The 24,208-nt window shown below is 43.2% G+C and overlaps 1 protein-coding gene across 1 annotated transcript; it reads left to right on the top strand.

The window, feature by feature from the left end:
- Positions 1–426: 426 nt before the first annotated feature.
- On the top strand, positions 427–24,208 carry ESRRA (estrogen related receptor alpha). Its single transcript, XM_075326621.1, is given in 9 exon segments — positions 427–445; positions 448–481; positions 3,803–3,861; positions 11,723–12,040; positions 13,987–14,103; positions 14,350–14,475; positions 15,951–16,118; positions 21,178–21,447; positions 23,459–24,208. Coding segments are annotated over 9 exon segments (1,344 nt in total). The 5' UTR covers positions 427–441; the 3' UTR covers positions 23,707–24,208.

Below are 24,208 nucleotides of genomic sequence, written 5' to 3'. Positions count from 1 at the left end.
TCTGCAGGGTCCGGCACTGAGGCGCTGCTGGTAGAGGTCACATGAAGGACATGGTGCTCTGCCTGGTAGGCTGGGGCTGCAGCTCGTAATCCCAATGTCCCCGGCAGACGGAGCGGATCAGCTGCTCAAGGTCACTGCAGAGTCAGAGGCACAGGAGGAGTCACAGGAGCCGCACACACTGACTGCACACTGGCTGCACTGCCTCAAGGGCGCGCAAGGTCGTGAGGAGCCGGGACAGAATGCACCGGCCGTGTACCCGCAGCAAGCACCCAGCCCCGGCCAGACGGCGCCACTGCAGACAGTGCGTTATTTATCCACAGTATCTCCCCCCTCACACAATATGGAAAGAAGCCGGACGGCAGCCGCAGCCAGTCAGCGCCGCGCACAGAACCGGCCGCCAATGCCGGACACTACACAGCGCAGGCAGTGCGGCTGCTCGGCATGCAGGCCACGCCCCTTCCCCGCGGGAGGAGGAGCCAGTGTAGGAAGTGTGTGAGTGTGTGACACGGAGTGTGAGTGTGTGTGTGTGTGAGCCGCGTCCTCTGCCGCGTCCTCCACTGCTGAGCCCCACACTACTGTGTGCACGGGAGGAGCACTGCACACCGGCTATGCACGAGCGGGCAGAGTGAGTGTGCGGGAGCCGGGGCCACGGACAGACACAGCAGGAGCCTGACGTGAGTTACAGCAGAGTGTGCTGCCAGACGGGGCTGTGCACTGTGTACACTGACAACTGCGTGTGTGTGTAACTGTAATGTGTGTATGATGTGTCTAGTATGTGTGTGTGCTGACAGAGACAGGGCTGTACAAATGTGTGTGTGTGTGCATATATATATATATATCTGTCTGCATGTGTGTGTATAGCTATAATGTGTGTATGAATTGTCTAATATATAATGTGCGTGTGTGCTGCCAGAGCAGCGGCTGTGCACATGGTGTATACAGTGTGTGCTGTGAATGGTATTGTTGTGTGTGTGTATGTATATGTGTAATATATATATATATATATATATATATATATATATATATATATATATATATATATAAAATCTGTCTGCATGTGTATACAGTGTGTACTGAGAGTGATTATTGTACCAACCCTAATGTGTGTGTGTGTCTATCTATATATAATAGTCTGTCTGCATGTGTGTATAACTATAATCTGTGTATATATTGTGTATGTGTGCTGCCAGACGGGGCTGTGCACATGTGTGTACTGAGAGCTATATTGTATAAACACAATCCTGTGTTTATATCTATCTATCCTATCTATCTATCTGCATATGTGTGTATAACTATAATGTGTATAGGAATAGTATAGTGTGTGTATGAGTGCGTGTGCTGTCAGAGATGGGGCTGTGCACATGTGTATATAGTGTGTGCTGAGAATTGAATTGTATCAACACTAGTGTGTGGTTATGTGTGTAAATACATATATCTGCATGTGTGCATAAATATAAGGTGTGTGTGTGTGTGTACACATACACATGCAAACAAATATAGCTATATAGTGCGTGTCTGCATGTGTGCTTAACTATGATGTATGTATATGTGTGTGTGTAATATATATATATATATATATATATTATATATTACATGTATACAAAGACACTATGTAAATAATATAATATACATACATGTATACAAAGACACTATGTACACATTATATATATTATATTATTTACATAGTGTCTTTCTATACATGTATGTAATATATATATGTGTATATATATATATATATATATATATATATATATATATATATATATGTATATGTATGTATATAATATATATCTTTTATACTGTATACATCTTTAATTTTAGTCTTTTGTATCTTATGAATCAAAGAACTTTGTGACATTATTTCAATTGCACTGTAACTTTCTAAGGAGGTTCAGTCCCAAACATGTTTAGACCCCTAAGTACACCTGTCTCATGTCTCTCATAGATGTTTGGACATTTCTAGATATGTGTAAGACGACTGAGAAGTTTTTAACATGTTGCTACACTGTAAAGATAAACCTTTACTTTACAATGGGCTGTTCTCTAGATAGATACAATTATATGTGTGTATATCTAATATATTATGTGTGTATAATAATACTATTTATTCCCTTATATGGCACCATTATTTCCACATGTATGTAATGGATAGTACCCCAGCTCCAGTCTTGGGGTGCAGTTTTCTGCCTCCAGCCCCGGATTGTTGCGTTATCCTTGTGTTCGGCGCTCTCTTCTTGGAAACGTGCAGTGACTTTGAGCCAAGGTCATTGGGATTTTGGAGCTGTGGGTCACTGTACTACGCGGCTGCAGCACAGGGCTCTGATCAGATACAAGCAGTGATACCGAGCTGTACATGGATCACGTTCTGTTTATCAGGATGGAGGTACAGCTAGAAGTGTGTTATATATAATTCTATATAAGAAGTGATCAGACTTTTCAGATTTCTGCTCGCAGTTTAGATGCTTTTATGTATTAAAGTGCATTAACCTCTAAAATCCCAAACAACAATAAATATGTCTTTGTCCGCTTTAATAAAGTTGCTAAACCTATTTTTCTATTAACTATCTATTTCCTTACCTGGGGAAAGCTGGGTGACTACTATTACAGCCCCCCGTGTTAGTTATTTAGCCTTCCTAGCGTCCAGAATGGGACCCTGGCTACTTATGTTGTGATACATTCCCATCTTCTGAGGTGTCATGCAGAAGTCTGAAGTCTAAGAAAGCTGGGTGACTACTATGACTACTACTATTTCAGCCCCCCATATTAGCTATTTAGCTTTCCTCACATCCACTTGGTTACCTAAGTTGTGACACATTTTCTTCTTCTGAGGTGTCATGCAGAAGTCTAAGAAAGCTGGGTGACTACTATTACAGCCCCTCATGTTACCTATTTTTCTTCCCTAGCGTTGAGAATGGCACCTAGTTGTGACATATTCCCTTCTTCTGAGGTGTCATGCAGGAGTCTGAGAAAGCTGGGTGACTACTACTATTACAGCCCCCCACCACACACACACACACACACACACACACGTTAGCTATTTAGCTTTCCTAGTGTCCAGAATGGGACCCTGCCTACTTATGTTGTGATACATTCCTTTCTTCTGGGGTGTCATGCAGAAGTCTGAGAAAGCTGGGTGACTGGCTTTGTAATAGAGAAGTAATAGCGAACATTATTATATGTATTAGACTTTACTACAATGGGATGTGACTTCCAGAATGGGATCCTGGCTACTTATGTTGTGATCCACACCCTTCTTCTGAGGTGTAATGCAGAAGTCTAAGAAAGCTGGGTGACTACTACTATTACAGCCCCCCTTGTTAGCTATTTAGCTTCCAGAATTGGGACCCTGGCTACTTATTTTGTGATACATTCCCTTCTTCTGAGGTGTCATGCAGAAGTCTAAGAAAGCTGGGTGACTACTACTATTACAGCCCCACATGTTAGCTATTTAGCTTTCCTAGTGTCCAGAATGTGGGACCCTGGCTACTTATGTTGTAACACACTCCCTTCTTCTGATGTGTCATGCAGAAGTCTGAGAAAGCTGGGTGGCTGGCTTTGTAATAGAGAAGTAACAGCGAACATTATTATATGTATTAGACTTTACCACAATGGGATGTGACTCAGAAATTGCTTAATAGGGAAGAAAAGACAAGTCAAGGACTAAGTTCAGTTATCAGAACATACAGGATTTTGAGCATAGTGACAATGTCTGTAAAGCGCTGCGTAATATCTCCGCACTATACAAGCATAATAATAACATAGATGTGTATATATTATATTTTTTGTATTTTCATATCTACAGATGTTACTCTTCTTATAACGCCTGTCAACCAAAACCAGCCGACCACCTGTCGACTGAGGGTGTGTGACCCTCAACAGCGGGAGTAGCAGCATTGCCTTCATGTGTATCCTCTTGTGAGTGCCATGTTCTTTGTGTTCACTATTGGTATATAATAAAGTGTGTGCAATGAGGCTACAAAGTTTGTGTACTCAGGAACTACGCTCAGTGAGCTGATACATTGTAGGGGAGGAGGGGGACAGATCAAAGGTAAAACTGACCAGTTGCCTAATTTCTATTCTTATGTTCCAGTTTGTATTGTTTTGTTTATATTCTATTTGTTGATTTTTTTTTCCCTATAAACAATACTGTGTTGCATTCTTACATATTTACACATTTTGCAACTTTGTTTCCCTGCTTTATAATGGGACATACTAAAAAGAATGAAGAAAAGGAATAAATAAAAAGAACATAACTTCTTAGTTAAAAATTATAGAGATGAGTAATATGTTTCTTAGACATCATGGACATGGAAAGAACATGAAAATATGTGTAGATAATAGGGAAATCTACATTAAACCATATAAACAAGTGTATATTTTATTCCCTGAGCTTCTTAGGTGGGGAATGAACATGGAATATATGTAAATAATAGGGAAAAGTCCACATATACCACACAAACAAGTGTGTATTTTATTCCCTGTGTTAGATAGGTGGGGTATGAACATGAAACATATGTAGATAATAGAGACATGTACACATATTCCAAATAAATAGATTTATATTTTATTCCCTGAGCTTCCTAGGTAAATAAAGGTCTCTTAGACATCATAAACATGGAATGAACATAGAATATATTATTATTATTTATTATTATAGCACCATTTATTCCATGGCGCTTTACAAGTGAAAGAGGGTATATGTACAACAATCATTAACAGTACAAAACAGACTGGTATAGGAGGAGAGAGGACCCTGCCCACGAGGGCTCACAGTCTACAGGAGGAGAGAGGACCCTGTCCGCGAGGGCTCACAGTCTACAGGAGGAGAGAGGACCCTGCCCGCGAGGGCTCACAGTCTACAGGAGGAGAGAGTACCCTGCCCGCGAGGGCTCACAGTCTACAGGAGGAGAGAGGACCCTGCCCGCGAGGGCTCACAGTCTACAGGAGGAGAGAGGACCCTGCCCGCGAGGGCTCACAGTCTACAGGAGGAGAGAGGACCCTGTCCGCGAGGGCTCACAGTCTACAAGAGGAGAGCGGACCCTGCCCGCGAGGGCTCACAGTCTACAGGGAATGGGTGATGGTACAATAGGTGAGGACAGAGCTGGTTGTACAGTGTTGTACTGGACTGAGGGTTATTTTAGGTTGTAGGCTTGTTGGAAGAGGTGGGTCTTGAGGTTCCTGTTGAAGCTTTCCACGGTAGGGGAGAGTCTGATATGCTGAGGTAGAGCGTTCCAGAGTATGGGGGAGGCACGGGAGAAATCTTGTATGCGATTGTGGGAAGAGGAGTAGAGAAGGAGATCTTGTGAGGATCTGAGGTTGCCTTCAGGTAGGTACCGGGAGACTAGGTCACAGATGTAGGGAGGAGACAGGTTGTGCATGGCTTTGTATGTCATGGTTAATGTTTTGAACTGGAGTCGTTGGGTGATGGGAAGCCAGTGAAGGGATTGGCAGAGTGGCGAGGCTGGCGAATAGAGAGGGGAGAGGTGTATTAAGTGGGCCGCAGAGTTTAGGATAGATTGGAGGGGTGCAAGAGTGTTGGAAGGGAGGCCACAGAGCAGGAGGTTGCAGTAGTCGAGGCGGGAGATGATGAGGGCATGCGCTAATGTTAGAATATATCTAGATAATAGGGAAATGTACACACATCCCATAAACACAGGTGTATATTTTATTCCCTGAGCTTCTTAGGTGGGGAATGAACATGGAATATATGTAAATAATAGGGATATGTTGACATATACCACACAAACAAGTGTAGATTTTATTCCCTGTGTTAAATAGGTGGGGAATGAACATGGAATATATGTAGATATAAAATATACACTTGTTTGTGTGGTATATGTCAAAATATCCCTATTATCTACATATATTCCATGTTTATTCCCCACCTAAGAAGCTCAGGGAATAAAATATACACCTTTTTATATGGGATATCTGTACATTTCCCTATTATTAAGATATATTTCTTCTTCATTCCCTACTTATCTACCACAGGGAATAAAATATACAGCAGTTTATATGGGATATGTGTACATTTCTCTATTATCTACATATATTCCATGTTCATTCCACACCTAAAGCTCAGGGAATAAAATATACACCTGTGTTTATGGGATTTGTGTACATTTCCCTATTATCTAGATATAGTCTATGTTCATTCCATGTCTAAGATACCTATTTATCTCTATAATTTGGAACCAAGAAGTTATGTTCATTCTTTTTGCTCATTCCTTTTCTTCATTCTTTTGAATATGTCCCCTTTATAATATTGTAACTGAGTCCCCGTCACCCGTGTTTCGTCCAGTCCTTGTTGGACTCCGCTGCAGCATTTTACTCTTTTGTTTTCTAAAAAACAAATCCCTGCAATTTACAGTTCTTGCTCGATTTATCTCCTGTGTCAGCCATCAACATAGTTGTGTTGCTACAACTGTGCTACTGTTTCTGTCCTTTACACCCTGAGGTTATTGCTAAACCAGTCTAACTAAACACCGTGAATGAGCAAAGGTCACAATCTCTTCTTGGTTTCCTCCTCTGATATATTTTTTTCCCCTTAGTCTATACTTTTATGGTCTGATCTCAGCATAGTTTCTTTTTTTATTCTGTGGTGCTTTTGTCTACAGTCGTCTTAGTGATGTGCTCCTACAGTATATAGTTAGTGGCTGTTGCGTCGGCCCCAAACAATGTACAATAGGAGTCCTGACATTCCTCCACAACCGGCTGCTACCTGAATGTGACTTTTTTTTTTATGGAGTTTCCATAGTCACACTTTTGCAGTGCATTCTGTCAATTATACCTTTTACCTGTGTGTTGCTTCGTTGCATTGCCTTTGGTGCAAGTATTCAGTTATCAGGTTACTTGCTATATACTTTAGAAAACCTAGAGAAGTATCTTTTAGCCTGATTTCAGAGGAGAAAAAAAAGATATATCATCATAAAAGTTTTGATCCATCAATATCAGTGGGGGTCCAATGCCCATTATTCTCACCAATAAGCTGTTTTCCGAGCCGGATGCTAGCAGTTTCGGAGCAGAACTGTGTATTCTCGGTGCCAGATGTTAGCAATTGCAGATCAAAACTGTGTACTCTTGGTGTTGGATGTTAGCAGTTTCGGAGCGGAACTGTGTATTCTCAGTCCTGGATGTTAGCAGTTGCAAAGCTGAACTGTGTATTCTCAGTGCCGGATGTTAGCAGTTGCAAAGCTGAACTGTGTATTCTCAGTGCCGGATGTTAGCAGTTTCGGGCAGAACTGTGTATTCTCAGTGCCGGATGTTAGCAGTTTCGGGCAGAACTGTGTATTCTCAGTGCCGGATGTTAGCAGTTTCGGGCAGAACTGTGTATTCTCGGTGCCGGACGTTAGCAGTTACGTAGTGGAACTATGTATTCTCTTTGCTGGATGTTAGCAGTTGCGAAGTGGAACTTTGTATTCTCAGTGCCGGATGTTAGCAGTTGCAGAGCAGAACTGTGTACTCTGTGCCGGATATTAGCAGTTGCGGAGCAGAACTGTGTACTCTCTGTGCCGTATATTAGCAGTTGCGGAGCAGAACTGTGTACGCTCTGTGCCGGATATTAGCAGTTGCAAAGCTTAACTGCGTATTCTCGGTGCCGGATGTTAGCAGTTTCGGAGCGGAACTGTGTATTCTCAGTGGTGGATTTTAGCAGTTACGTAGTGGAACTATGTATTCTCAGTGCCGGATGTTAGCAGGTTCGGAGCTGAACTGTGTATTCTCAGTGCCGGATGTTGGCAGTTTTGGACAGAACTGTGTATTCTCAGTGCCGGATGTTAGCAGTTTCGGGCAGAATTGTGTATTCTCAGTGCTGGATGTTAGCAGTTGCAGATCGGAAATGTGTATTCTCGATGCCAGATGTTAGCAGTTGCAGAACTGTGTGCTCTCGGTGCTGGATGTTAGCAGTTGCGGAGCGGATCTGTGTATTTTTGGTGCTGGATGTTAGCAGTTGCGGAGCGGAACTGTGTATTCCCAGTGCCGGATGTTAGCAGTTGCGGAGCGGAACTCTGTACACTCAGTGCCAGATATTATTAGTTGTGAAGCGGAACTGTACTCTCCGTGCCGGATGTTAGCAGTTGCAGAGCAGAACTGTGTAGCCGCTGCTGCCACAGAGTGCTGCGGTTCCGCTCTTCACTCATTCAAATCTGATATTGATGACTTTATTCTAACAATACATTATCAATATAAAAGGAGTGCTGTGATCCTTTAAATTGGAATTATTTCCACTCATTTACGTCTGTTTCCAAAATCCAGCACTAGAGTTATCAGCCCTAAGCAGCTGGTTGCTAATGTGCATTAGGTAAGGCTTGCCTGACCGGTAGACTTTGGGTCACATGTAATCTGCGTGGACTTCAGACCACCTCTACATTGCGTATCCTTAAAAAATGCTTACTTGCTAGTATTGGCCCATTCAAAGTGTGCAGCTGGTGAATGACTAAAATGTTCATTCAGCATCTGATTCCATCGTTTATAGGACCCAAAACATTGTCATCGGCAGCACATTTCCTGTGCAAACTGTATGGGGACTTAATTGTTCGATCCCCATACAGTTTCTATTGGTCAAAGATAAAGAGAATCTGTCTACTGGATTTTGCCACCTAATAATCTGAGAACAGCATAATGTAGGGTAAGAGACCCTGATTCCAGCGATGTGTCACTTACTGAGCTGCTTAGTGTAGTTTTGATAAAATCACTTTAATCAGCAGTAGATTATCATTACAGGACTACTTGGCGTGCTGCAGGTAGTCCAGCATATTCATGAGCTCAGTATAACTGCTAGATCTGCAGCAGAAAAAACATTGATTTTATTAAAACGACAAAAAACAGCTCAGTAAGTGACATATCGCTGGAATCAGGGTCTCTGTCTCTATATTATGCTGCTCTCAGATGGGGGAGCAAAAACCTGGTGACAGATTCCCTTTTAAAGGCCCTTAATCCTTTTGTGTCCATAGAAAAAATCTTAGATCTTACAGTTCAGCTCATGAAAAATGGGAGCAAAATATAAGTGTTGCATTTATAATTTTTGTCAGTATATATTGCATGTGCTATCTATCTTGATTTTCTGTGGATTTTGCTAGAAATTTCACCCATTGTTCTGTTAGTGCAGAAACCTGTACAAATACATATGGATGTTTCAAGGACGTGGATAGGGATGAATGTGTAAATATGACCTTGCATTGCAATTAGTAGGCTGTCCGTGTAATGTATCAGTGCTACAGGTCCTTTAGGTTAAGGCCACAATCATAGGGCAATGCATGTACAATCACTTGCAGAACAAAACATCTGAATGGACTTCATCACACCGCAGATAATCCATATCCTCCCCAGGCTTTATGATGCGGCGAATACTGAAAAGAAAAATGTCACTTGCTCCCCAATCTAATCCTAGGAACAGAGGTTCTGAGACCCCCCCCTCCTTCCGTATTAGAACTGTTTTTGGAACAAAGCAGCCAGATTTTGGAAATCCTGGACAAAAAAAGCTGCTAAAGATCACCCGCTATTTTATTAAAGAGGACCAGCCACCAGGATTTTCCTATATAAAGTAAAGCCAGTGCTATACTGGCACTATCATGCTGATTCTATACATACCTTTAGGCCATGTGCGCACTTACCGGATTTTGCCGCGGATTTTTTTGCGGTTTTGCTGCATGTTTCGCTGCAGAAAATGTTCATAACATCTCTGCAGTGAATCACCAGCAAATCCTATGGAGAAAAAAAATCCTGTGCGCACTAGGCGGAATTTGACAGCTGCATGTTTTGCTGCGGGAATCCCGCAGCAAAAACAAGTGCATGTCACTTCTTTTCCGCACATCGCTGCGGGATTTCACTCCATTGACTCCAATGTTAATCATGAAATCCCGCAGGGAATAACGCAGGAAGCAAATTCTGTGCGGTTCACTGCGTTTTCCTGCGTTATTCCCTGCGGTATTTCGCGGTTTACCTCCGGTAATGTGCATCGCCTGTCTGCGGTTTTGCAGGGAAGTGATGTCATTACAGGAAGAGGAAGCCGTGCAGAGTAAACACACACACATCACACACACACATCACACACACACAGACACATAGACATAGAACACATAGACACAGACACATAGAACACACATAGAAAGAAAACGGAAATATAGAAAACAAAGAACGTGGGCTCCGCTGCATATTTACCTTCCAGCCGAGGTAAGCACACAGCGGCGGCCCGGTATTCTCAGGCTGGGGAGGGAGAGGGGCAGGGGTAATGTCCCCCGCCTCACTCCCCCTCCGGCAGCCGAGAATATCAGCCGCAGCTGCCCCGGGACTGTCGCATGCATTATGCGGCAGTACCGGAGTGTACCCGGCTCTTCCTGCCGCCGTGTAGCAGTGGCGGCAGGGTAATACAAGGGGTTAATGGTGGGGGATCACCGCCATTAACCCCAGGCTTGATCATGGCAGCGTCTATGTGACAGCTGACATGATCAACCCGTAAGTAAAGTGAATAAACACACACACCGAAAAATCCTTTTATTTTAAATAAAACCAACAAGCCTCGTTAACTCTTTTATTAACCCCTCCCGCACCAAAGCTCCGGCGTAATCCACACAGCTCCGGCATAATCCACAGGTCCTGCGTAATCCACAGGTCCTGCGCTGCTGACATCCAGCCGCGACTGTCACAGACACAGCGCTGAATGCAGCAGACAGCAGAGGTAATTACCGGTCATTTCCCACGGCCGGTAATGTGAACTCACTGCCGACCGTGGGAAATGCAGCGATCTGTCATCTATCTATCCCTCTGTCTGTCTATCTATCTATCTATCTATCTATCTATTGTTCTGTCTATCTATCTACTATCTCAGAATTAAATGACTTTTTTTTTTCTTTTTTTTTTTTCAATGTGCTTTATTGCATTGAATGCAATAAAGCACATCCCAACCCGCACGCGGCAAAACCGCGGCAATGCCGCGAATAATACCGCGGTAAAACCGCAGACAACCGCAGCAAACCGCATGCGGTTTTCGGGTGCGGTTTCCCGCGTTTTTTTACCGCGGGTGCGGTAATCTTTGAGAGCATGCGGAATTTTCTCAAGAAAATTCCATTTCCCAGTGCGCACATAGCCTTAGTTGTGAGATCGGATGTATAGTTTCTGAAATACAGGCAAGTGAACTTTGAAAAGCTCTGTTATTTGATTGATAGGTGCAATGGAATATCTAATAGGTGGGTCGGGTTTTGCTAGTTATTCCATCCCCTATCTGCCTTCTTCCCCGTCTGTTATTACAGGGGGAGGAAGGAAGAATAGGGTGAGGAAGCACAGGCAGGCAGACAGTGGTGGAAATAACTAGCAAAACCTGACCCACGTATTAGGTATTCCATTGCACCTATCAATCAAATAACAGTGCATTTTTCAAACTTTACTTGCCTGTATTTCAGAAACTATACATCCGATCTCAAAACTAAAGGTATGTATAGAATCAGCATGATAGTGCCAGTATAGCACTGGCTTTAGTTTATATAGGAAAATCCTGGTGGTTGGTCCTCTTTAAGCCCCTATGTGCGCATTGGCCAATGTGAACACTTTCAGCATATATAAAGCAAAAACTATTCATTATGTGTGTTGCAAATTTTTGCATCCCCAAGATGTGTCCTCCATATATGTGTACGAGCAGAACTATTGTTTTATAGTATTTAGGATTGACATGAATGATTACAATGGATTTTATTTCAAAATATTAACACTCGTTCTTTCCTTTTCACAGAACACTTCTTTATAATGTCTTCTCGTGACAGACGCCCTGATCTCTGCATCAAGGCCGAACCAGGGACCCCAGAAAGCATTGGACGGCGGAGTCCTAGCGGATCTAGCGATAGCAGTGGACACGGGCCCGAACCACAGGGTCCACGCTGCTGCAGAGGGGGCGATGATGAGCAAGAAGATGTACCTGGAAGGGGCAAATATGTCCTAAACTCCATCCCTAAAAGGCTCTGCCTGGTGTGTGGTGACGTGGCGTCCGGATACCACTATGGAGTGGCTTCTTGTGAAGCTTGTAAAGCTTTCTTCAAACGTACAATACAAGGTTAGTAAGATGCTCTGCAGGGTCCCTGTTTGTGTCCCTTTATTGGTTATTTAAGGCCTAAGACATGTTTCCTTAGGCTATGTGCACACATTGCAAACATTCTGCAACCAAATCTGCATCTGCTGGCAGGAAAACACTGCAATAAAAATGCCTGTTTTTGCCTCTTTTTTTATGCATTTTTGTTTTGTTTTTTTTCTTGCTTTCAATGGAGAAAAACAGGAAAAACGCAGAAAGAATTGACATGCTGCAGATTTTTTCTGCAAGGAAAAAATCATGAAGGTGTGCACAGCACTTCAGAATTCTCATAGACTTTGCTGGTGTAAGGATATCCTTGCAGCCATGCTTGGAGACATATGCATGGACTGACCTGACCCCAACATGATCATATATGCCTATGTGACCAGTCCATGCATCGTGGCCCAGACTCGCAAACCAAGTGCTGATGTGGAAATCGGGCTAAGTTTTAAAGGGAACCTGTGAGGTGCAATATGCATGCAGAACCATGAGCAGTTCTGGGTGCATATTGCTAATCCCTGCCTAACTGTCCCTGTATACACTGGTATAGATAAAGACATCTTTAGAAAAAGTATTTCTAAAGATCCTTTATGATATGCTAATGAGCGCAGGGACTAGTCCCAAGGGTGTTATATCCCAGCGATTAATTAGCATGTCAGGGCGGCACGGTTGCTCAGTGGTTAGCACTGTAGTCTTGCAGCGCTGGAGTCCTGGGTTCAAATCCCACCAAGGGCAACATCTGCAAGGAGTTTGTATGTTCTCCCCGTGTTTGCGTGGGTTTCCTCCGGGTTCTCCGGTTTCCTCCCACACTCCAAAGACATACAGATAGGGAACTTAGATTGTGAGCCCCAATGGGGACAGTATGCCTGATGTATGTAAAGCGCTGCGGAATATGTTAGCGCTATATAAAAATAAAGATTTATTTTATTTTATTTATGTTAATACTCCCAAAACATGCTATTCAATGGCCATTGCCAAGTGTCATCAGCAGTGACGCGCATACCTGTGTCCATTGTCACCGCATCAGACACCGGGCTTGGGGTCAGTGCGCATAATCAGAAGTCTCGGCACTTCCAGTCATGAGCACTAGACCTCTCTAAAGCCGGGACGCGTACACCCAGCTTCATAGTGCGCATGACCAGAAGTGTCAGGATTTCTGATCATGCGCACTGCCCGACGTCTGCGGCGGTGACAACAGACACAGGTACACGCGTCACCGCTGATGACTCTAGGCAATGGGCTTTGAATAGCATGTTAGTACACCCCTGTGGGCGTGCTAACATGCTGAGAGGGTGGACTAGTCATGGGGATATAACACCCTTGTGACTAGTCCCTGCGCTCATTAGCATATCATAAAAGATCTTTAGAAATACTTTCTAAAAATCTCTTTATGCTACTAGATACAGGGACGGTTAGGCAGGGATTAGAAATATGCACTCAGAATTGCTGGTGGTTTTGGGTGCGTTTTTCACCTGATAGGTTCCCTTTAAGGGGGTATACACCACTTTGGTATTGATTTACCTATCTTTAGGATCGGTTGTGTGTATGAGATTGGATCTGACACCCGACACCTCTTCAGATCTGATATTGATTGATAGGTCCTACTTCCGGCTGCCTGTGAAGTTGATGACAGCTGAATAGTGGGGGTGCCCTAAGTCAGACTCCCATCCTTCCCCCCCCCCCTCTACTGATCTAATATTGATTACACTAAGGATACAAAAAATAGTGCACAATGAATAAAGTCATCATGTGTTAGTAAATCAGATATTACAACACCAAAATTTGAGCACGGCGTATTTTCTTATTCCGTATGTAATCATGAAACTAGTAGATCAGGAAGAATTTGCTTTTCCTAAGTCCTAACTTCATACATGTGTTTTGCCCAAAAACTATACCTGTAAATATACTAATTTCTCTTTTGCAACACGTAGGCAATATTGAATACAGCTGTCCTGCCACCAACGAGTGTGAGATCACCAAACGGAGACGGAAGGCGTGCCAAGCGTGCCGATTTACAAAGTGTCTTCGGGTGGGCATGCTCAAGGAAGGTGAGCGCGCAGCATTCTGGGCTCAACTTTCATATTCCTCTTCACTTACATACATGCTTGTATTACCTTGATAACTAGCAATTCTCCTGCACCGTACTCCCATTTACTATAGGGTACTAAATTGTAATCTGAATGTTACCGTCATATGATCGGGTCTTTTGGCTGAGATCAAATTAACAATATAGAGACCTGAAATCAGAGTGATGGGCAGCAGGTTCTACATTAAGGCTTTTCTCATCTCTGCAGGGGTGCGTTTAGACCGTGTAAGAGGAGGTCGGCAGAAATATAAGAGGAGGCCGGAAGGAGACCTCCTACAGTATACACCAGGAGGGCAACAGTCCCAGCAAAGTACAACTGTAGTTAAGAAACAAGGTAAGATCTGGCGGTCTGACCGCTCGCCGCACTGATATATATATATATTACATAAAGCTTACGTTGTACACTATGTATTATCATTTATTAGGGTAATGACATTGTCTATAATATACTTTTTATTTTCCCCCTTGTCATATAGGAGGTCACCCTTCATTTCAAAATAGAATCAATCTTATAAAGGGAACCTGCCATGCGAAAAAAAAAATCCTATTAACCTGCAGATGTTGGGTCAATCTTCAGGTTAATAGTGTTTTGGACCTGCCCAGGCCATAGGAGCCCCCCAGCTGCGGGTCTTTGGAGCCCCCCCCCCCCGCTGCGGGTCTTTGGAGGCCCCCCCCCCCCCGCTGCGGGTCTTTGGAGGCCCCCCCCCCCGCTGCGGGTCTTTGGAGGCCCCCCCCCCCGCTGCGGGTCTTTGGAGGCCCCCCCCCCCCCCGCTGCGGGTCTTTGGAGGCCCCCCCCCCCCGCTGCGGGTCTTTGGAGGCCCCCCCCCCCCGCTGCGGGTCTTTGGAGGCCCCCCCCCACTGCGGGTCTTTGGAGGCCCCCCCCCCCGCTGCGGGTCTTTGGAGGCCCCCCCCCCCCCCCCCCGCTGCGGGTCTTTGGAGGCCCCCCCCCGCTGCGGGTCTTTGGAGGCCCCCCCCCCGCTGCGGGTCTTTGGAGGCCCCCCCCCCCCCCCCCGCTGCGGGTCTTCGGAGGCCCCCCCCGCTGCGGGTCTTCGGGGAGCCTCCGCAGCTGGCCCATAGAGACCCACTGACAGTAGTAAAAAAATGTAGTATATTTTTACTGCCGTTAAAACAAAATGTAAAACAATAACTTTGGTGTCAATATTTATTTTTTATTTATTTTTTTTTAAATTCTTTACTTACCATTTTAGAATACAACATAGATGGGTAGGGAACCATCATGACACTTTCTTACAAATTATGACAATGTGGATTTAGAAAAAACTTTAAGTATATTAACAACTTATAACCAATATTTATTTTTTAATTCTACCCCACTTTTCATTAGAATTTATTTTTACTATATAATGAAAAGTGGGATAGAATTAAAAAAAAAAAAATAAATAAATATAGCAACTCCAAAAGTAAAAATGATAGAATTTATTTTTACTATATATCATTTTTACTTTTGGAGTTGCTATATTTATTTTTTTATTTATTTTTAATTCTGTCCCACTTTTTATTACAAAATTAAAAAAATTATATTTAATTAACCTGCTAAAAAACAGAGTTAACACGGCAATGTTGAAGAAAAGTAAAAAAAATAAAAATAAAAAAGTTATGGCTCTCGGGGAGTAAAAAATAAAAATGTCCACATCTCCAAAGGGATAAATATACTGCGCTACGTATGAGCTGCTCCTTGGCGTCACTTCTTGCTGCTGCTCCTTCTATTTCTTCTGCGTTACAGTGAAGTGTTGTGAATGGTAATGATGATCATTTTGCAGATTGACCTTTGTGTTTTCTGCCCTTTAGCTCCGGTGAACACTGTAGTGTCACATCTGCTGGTGGCGGAGCCCGATAAGCTGTTTGCTATGCCGGACCCATCACTTCCTGACGGCTACTTGAAGTCTATGAGCACGCTGTGCGATCTCGCAGATCGAGAGATTGTCATTATTATCAGCTGGGCCAAGAATATCCCAGGTGTGTGTGAGTGGTGTCACTGACCACAGACTGCTAAACTCCATGATGTATTAGGATACAATCCATAGCTGAGACTCTTCATTCCTTTTTCCCTTTTTTTTTTTTTTTTCTTTTCTTCAGCCTAAGGCTATGTGTCCACGGTAGAATGTACCTGCGGATTTTTCTGCATGAAAATCCGCGACTTTCGCGGCAAATCCGCACCTTATTTTTGCCGCGAATTTGCCGCGGATTTTGATGCGGATTTTTTTTTTTTTTTTTCCCCATTCTATACCCAAAATCCGCAACAATAATTGACATGCTGCAGATTTTTCCGGATCAAATTCCGCGGCAAATCCGCCGCGGAAAAATCCGCAGCATGGACACAGCATTTCCAAAATGCCATTGAAATGGCTTGGAAGTGCCGCTGCTGCAGATTTTCGGAAAATCCGCGGTAAATCCGCGGCAAAAATAAGGTGCGGATTTGCCGCGAAAGTCGCGGGTACATTCTACCGTGGACACATAGCCTTAAATGGTTATTCTCATATCCAAATATGTACTTTAAAACACAACTGCTTTATATAATAATAATATTCTTCTTACAAAGGGCCCCTAAGGTTGATGGATGGCTTGGCATCCAACCTGGATGTCGGGCGCATACCTCCTTATTGGGAACAGCCAGCACCCAGCCTTTAATTTATTTACGTAAAGGGATATTCCCATCTCCAGTATCCTATCCCAATATGTAGTAGGTGTAATAATAATATTAGCAAATACCTTCAATTAGAAATGTAGTATAGTTCTCCTGATAAAGCCATGTCTCTAACCTCATGTGCAGGGCATTGCATCTTAGGTATCCATGGTTACAACCACAAACTCCTAAGTAACTGTCCACTATATGAGTGGACATAACCAACATGTAGGATACTGTACTTAATAATATTAGCAAATACCTCCAAATAGAAATATAGTATAGTTCTCCTCATTAGTCATGTCACTTACCTCGTGCAGGGCATTGCAGCTTAGGTATCCATGGAATAATCTTAGCAAATACCTCAAATTAGAAATGTAGTATAGTTCTCCTGATTAGTCATGTCACTTACCTCATGTGCAGGGCATTGCAGCTTAGGTATCCATAGTTACAACCACAAACTCCTAAGTAACTGTCCACTATATGAGTGGACATAACTAACATGTAGGATACTTAATAATATTAGCATATACCTCCAATTAGAAATGTAGTATAGTTCTCCTGATTAGCCATGTCACTTACCTCATGTGCAGGGCATTGCAGCTTAGGTATCCATGGAATAATCTTAGCAAATACCTCCAATTAGAAATGTAGTATAGTTCTCCTGATTAGTCATGTCACTTACCTCATATGCAGGGCATTGCAGCTTTGGTATCCATGGAATAATATTAGAAAATACCTCCAATTAGAAATGTAGTATAGTTCTCCTGATTAGTCATGTCTCTTACCTTATGTGCAGGATATTGCAGCTTTGGTATCCATGGTTATAACCACAAGCAACTAACTAACTGTCACTATGAGTCAAGGATACCTATAATGCAGGGCATTGGATTATAGATACCCATGGTTATATCCACTCATATAGTGACAGGAGCTTGTGATCATAACCATAGATCCCTAAGCTGCAATGCCCTGCACATGAGGTAAGAGACATGACTAATCAGGAGAACTATACTACATTTCTAAGTGGAGGTATTTGCCAATATTATTATTATTACACCTACTACATATTGGGATAGGATACTGGAGATGGAGATACCCTTTTAACGTTAATAAATTAAAGGCTGGGTGCTGACTTTTCCAATAAGGAGGTATGCGCCCGACATCCAGGTTGGATGCCAAGCCATCTATCAACCTTAGGGGCCCTTTGTAAGAATATTTTTTATTATTATTATTATTATTATTATTAAATAATGCAGTTGTGTTTTTAGGTGCAGACACAAAACTTTTAGTACTATGAAAAGGAACATTAAAAACGCTGCTTCAAATCTGCATCAAATAAAGGGGGGAAAACTCTTAAAAAAAGAAAAAACTACTATACGGAGCCCAAAAGTGTGTTGTCAGGATGTGCCAGCATGCCATTTGTTAGTAGCACTTTTCTATACAGATTACTTCACATAGAAATGTATACCATGTGGTATACTTTTTTTTTTGTTTTTCATGCCTTCCAAAGAAGCCTAAAGAGAGAAAAAAACAAAACCACACAGTTCATCGGCATCTTTAGACTCGGTGGGCAGGAGTTCCCATGAAATAAAATCCATTTTGCTTTGTCATCATTTGTATTTTAATTATCTCTGACTTTGTTTTCCCTTTTAGAATACAGATACATAGAAATGCACTGATATATAGTGATGTATCTGTATGTACCAGTACAGTGTGCCTGTAATGTATCTGTATGTACCGGTACAGTGTGCCTGTAATGTATCTGAATATACCAGTACAGTGTGCCTGTAATGCATCTCTATGTACCGGTACAGTGTGCCTGTAATGTATCTCTATGTACCAGTACAGTGTGCCTGTAATGCATCTCTATGTACCAGTACAGTGTGCCTGTAATGTATCTCTATGTACCAGTACAGTGTGCCTGTAATGTATCTCTATGTACCGGTACAGTGTGCGTGTAATGTATCTCTATGTATCAGTACAGTGTGCCTGTAATGCATCTCTATGTACCAGTACAGTGTGCCTGTAATGTATCTCTATGTACCGGTACAGTGTGCCTGTAATGTATCTCTATGTACCAGCACAGTGTGCCTGTAATGCATCTCTATGTACCAGTACAGTGTGCCTGTAATGTATCTCTATGTACCAGTACAGTGTGCCTGTAATGTATCTCTGTGTACCGGTACAGTGTGCCTGTAATGTATCTCTGTGTACCGGTACAGTGTGCCTGTAATGTATCTGTATGTACCGGTACAGTGTGCCTGTAATGTATCTCTATGTACCAGTACAATGTGCCTGTAATGTATCTCTATGTACCAGTACAGTGTGCCTGTAATGTATCGCTATGTACCAGTACAGTGTGCCTGTAATGTATCTCTATGTACCGGTACAGTGTGCCTGTAATGTATCTCTATGTACCGGTACAGTGTGCCTGTAATGTATCTCTATGTACCGGTACAGTGTGCCTGTAATGTATCTGTATGTACCAGTACAGTGTGCCTGTAATGTATAACTATGTACCGGTACAGTGTGCCTGTAATGTATCTCTATGTACCAGTACCGGGTGCCTGTAATGTATTGCTATGTACCGGTACAGTTTGCCTGTAATGTATCTCTATGTACCGGTACAGTGTGCCTGTAATGTATCTGTATGTACCAGTACAGTGTGCCTGTAATGTATAACTATGTACCGGTACAGTGTGCCTGTAATGTATCTCTATGTACCAGTACCGGGTGCCTGTAATGTATTGCTATGTACCGGTACAGTTTGCCTGTAATGTATTGCTATGTACCGGTACAGTGTGCCTGTAATGTATCTCTATGTACCGGTACAGTGTGCCTGTAATGTATAACTATGTACCAGTACCGGGTGCCTGTAATGTATTGCTATGTACCGGTACAGTTTGCCTGTAATGTATCTCTATGTACCGGTACAGTGTGCCTGTAATGTATCTGTATGTACCAGTACAGTGTGCCTGTAATGTATAACTATGTACCGGTACAGTGTGCCTGTAATGTATCTCTATGTACCAGTACCGGGTGCCTGTAATGTATTGCTATGTACCGGTACAGTTTGCCTGTAATGTATCTCTATGTACCGGTACAGTGTGCCTGTAATGTATCTGTATGTACCAGTACAGTGTGCCTGTAATGTATAACTATGTACCGGTACAGTGTGCCTGTAATGTATCTCTATGTACCAGTACCGGGTGCCTGTAATGTATTGCTATGTACCGGTACAGTTTGCCTGTAATGTATTGCTATGTACCGGTACAGTTTGCCTGTAATGTATCTCTATGTACCGGTACAGTGTGCCTGTAATGTATCTGTATGTACCAGTACAGTGTGCCTGTAATGTATAACTATGTACCGGTACAGTGTGCCTGTAATGTATCTCTATGTACCAGTACCGGGTGCCTGTAATGTATTGCTATGTACCGGTACAGTTTGCCTGTAATGTATCTCTATGTACCGGTACAGTGTGCCTGTAATGTATCTGTATGTACCAGTACAGTGTGCCTGTAATGTATAACTATGTACCGGTACAGTGTGCCTGTAATGTATCTCTATGTACCAGTACCGGGTGCCTGTAATGTATTGCTATGTACCGGTACAGTTTGCCTGTAATGTATCTCTATGTACCGGTACAGTGTGCCTGTAATGTATCTGTATGTACCAGTACAGTGTGCCTGTAATGTATAACTATGTACCGGTACAGTGTGCCTGTAATGTATCTCTATGTACCAGTACCGGGTGCCTGTAATGTATTGCTATGTACCAGTACCGGGTGCCTGTAATGTATTGCTATGTACCGGTACAGTTTGCCTGTAATGTATCTCTATGTACCGGTACAGTGTGCGCCTGTAAAAAAGAATACCATGCACATTCAAGTACAAAAATTCCTCCCATACCTCAAAGTGCAGCCTGTGGCTTATATATTTTGCTGCTGCCTCCGATGCTACAGGTTGGGAGTTGGAATCCCTGTGAAAACCTGAATTAAAGAGAAGAATTAGATAACTTATTAACTAATGTAAATGTATTTAATTAAATATATTTACGCATGTACAGACCACAGAGATATGCCAGCCCCTCCACATCCCTCCACCTTCCCTGGAGTAGGAATTGGCAATTGTGGCAAGCTCAGTAAAGTAGGGAGTAGCCCACCCTCTGAAATGGAGGTCACTGATGACTGAAGAGACTACAGCTTTTGCCCCCGATGACAACTCATTTGAGTATCCCAGCATGCACTGTAATTCTGAAATGAAGCGTTATCAAAGAGGAAATGGTGGGAAAAAAATAAAGCAGAATTTTTAACTAAAGTATATTACAAAAAAACTAGATTATGACATTAGATAAAGATTAGGAGTAAAATAAAATGTTCTGTTGCAGGTTTTTCTTCGCTTTCCTTGTCGGACCAGATGAGTCTCCTGCAGAGCGTCTGGATGGAGGTTCTCCTTCTGGGAGTTGTGTTCCGCTCGCTTCCATATGAAGATGAAGTCGTGTTTGCTGAGGATTTTGTGTTGGACGAGGAGTCCTCGCATTCTGCCCGCCTGTCTGACCTCTGCTCCTGCGTTCTTCATCTAGTGCGCAAGTATCGGGCCTTGCGTGTGGAGAGGGAGGAATATGTCATGTTAAAAGCCCTCACCCTTACAAATTCAGGTGTGTTTTATTTCTGTGGGGGGGGTTTCAGTTCTAGAGAGATGGGCTTTTTTCCTTAGTGCTAAATTTCATAGTCTGTGCTCTCAGGATCCTCAGGGGCGGGTCCTTTGCTCTGCATTATTACTGTGAGCCACGCCCGCTTGTAAAAGCCAATAAAAATAGCACTTAATACACTTAATAAAAAGCCCAGATCTCTGAAACTATATGGTGGATTTATAAACAATAAAAAAAATGAATATTTAGGGGAGCATTGGGAATAAAATAGCCAAATGTTGGACACTTTTTTGACCTAGTGACAGATCTTCAAATTGTAGACAAGGCTGCAGGTTGTGTTTAGCCTTCTGAATTATTAAGGGTTCTTTCGGCCTTAACTACTGATGACCTATCATTAGATTAGGTCATTAATATCACATCTTTAGTGGTCCAACACCTTGCACCTAGTCATGAGCGAGCACTACCATGCTCAGATGCTTGGTACTCAAAACAAGCAGATCGGACACTTGGATGGGCGCGACTCGAGTACCAAGCATAATGGAGGTCAATGGGAAACTCAAGCATTATGCTGGAAGATCTTCCGTAAAAATGCTCAAGTTCACCATTGACTTGCATTACATTCGGGTACTCAAGTCGCATCCATCCGAGTACCAAGCACCCAAGCATGGTAGTGCCTGCTCATCACTAGTTACGAGTACAGAGCACCCGAGCATGGTAGTGCTCGCTCATCACTAGTTACGAGTACTGAGCACCTGAGCATGGTAGTGCTCGCTCATCACTAGTTACGAGTACTGAGCACCTGAGCATGGTAGTGCCCGCTCATCATTACTTGCACCCTAACCAATTTGCTGTTACAAGGTCCCGCAGCCTTCATGAATACCAAAGCTCTATATATTCTGCAGTGACTGTTTTGGTTACGTGCAATGTGTACATCTGCTGGGCGCAGGACCTGAAAAATCTGATTAGTGAATGTGTCAGGTCTTAGACCCACACCAATCTAATATTGATGGATAGGTAATATCTATCCTAGTCTTGGTCAACCCCTTTATGATGTAGTGGTGCTTCATCTTTAAAGATCCTTAAAGGGAATCTGTCAGCAGGTTTTTACTACCTCATCTGAGAGCAGCATGATGGAGGCAAAGAGAGTCTGAATCCAACGATGTATCACTTAGATTACTGGGTGCAGCCAGTCTGACACAATCATTCTAGGCATGTAGCAGAGCTGAGAGAGGTGCCCCGCCCACACTTTGTGTCTCCATTCTCCGGGAGCGGCGCCTCCTCTTTCGGCCATCTTGGTCTTACTTATTCTGAAGCCGCGGTGCATGACGCCTCTACGTCATACACATGCGCCGGCATTCAGGTCCTGCACAGGCGCACTACAATACTTTGATCTGCCCTGAGCAGGGCAGATCAAAGTGCGCCTGCGCAGGACCTCCGTGACAGCGTGTGTGTTTGACGTAGAGGCATCATGCACCGCGGCTTCAGAATAAGTAAGACCAAGATGGCCGAAAGAGGAGGCGCCGGTCCCGGAGAATGGAGACACCCATCCGACCGTTGTGCACCGGAGCGAACTTCTAGGTGAATATTATAAAGTGTTTTTTATGTGATACATAGCGGCCTGGGCTCTTATATACAGCAATGCGGTATATAAGAGCCCAGTGGTGGTGGCCGCAGCTTATAGGGCAAAAAATTGGTGACAGGTTCCCTTTAACAGTAAGGTGCCAATCAGTGGAAGGGGCATGGCAGACCTAGTAATAAAGGTCCTGCTGCTTAAACAAACATAGCAAATAAATAACAGATGACAAAAGAGGCATCCCAGCATTCTATGGTTTAACCCTTGCAGCATGCTGCCTTCAGATTGCATGGCAAACCCTGTTAACAGATTCTTTTTAAAGGCTCTAAGCAAAACAAAACAGTAATTAATTTCAAGGCCTATTAATTTAATGAAATCCTTTTGTTCTGTAGCATAGTCTAGGTAAATGCAGCCATTTTTCCTCCCTCCTTCTTTTCTTTGCAGACTCTGTGCATATTGAAGATCCAGATGCGGTTTTACGTCTCCGCGATGCTCTGCAGGAGGCACTCAGCGAATATGAATCCAGTCGTCACCCCGAGGAACCCTGCCGGGACGGAAAATTGCTTCTAACACTCCCCTTGCTTCGCCAGACAGCTGGCAGAGTCCTGCACCACTTCCATGGCCTACGAGAAGAAGGGACCGTCCCTATGCACAAGCTTTTCCTAGAGATGCTGGAAGCCATGATGGATTAGGACGGGTGACTTTCCTTGTAAAGACCCAGAAGATGCAAGCTGGGACTTCATAGTGAATGTATAGGACGAGCAAACCAAGCAATGTTTCTTTTCCACGCACACATTCTTCCTGTAATGCATTATAGACTGTTAAGGAAGATGCCGCAGGATTGATTGATGCAGGCATGTATGCAATATAGCGTGGGGATACGCGGGACACTGGAGGAGATGTATCAGCTATGGGGCATCAAAGCCTTTTTAGCTATTTTTATTTAATTTTGCAAAGTACTGCTATCCTATGGTAGGATAAGCCATAGGAAGAATTGCCGGGAGTCCTTCCATCCTTCAGACATACTCGAGCCATAACCTTGCTCCCATTAGTAAGCAATAGGGCACATCACAAAGTTACTGGATGATGACTTGGTGTTATGTGTCCCGCTTTCTCTTACTGTTCATCGTTATGTAGAACTTTTACAGCGGTCAATTTTACTTTTCTTGTTAAAGAATCTGGATTTGTCGTCTA

Source organism: Anomaloglossus baeobatrachus, chromosome 10 (genome assembly GCF_048569485.1).
Source record: "Anomaloglossus baeobatrachus isolate aAnoBae1 chromosome 10, aAnoBae1.hap1, whole genome shotgun sequence".
Classification (NCBI taxonomy): domain Eukaryota; kingdom Metazoa; phylum Chordata; class Amphibia; order Anura; family Aromobatidae; genus Anomaloglossus; species Anomaloglossus baeobatrachus.
The sequence above is the reverse complement of the archived record's forward strand: the minus strand, read 5'-3'. Positions and strand labels throughout refer to the sequence as shown.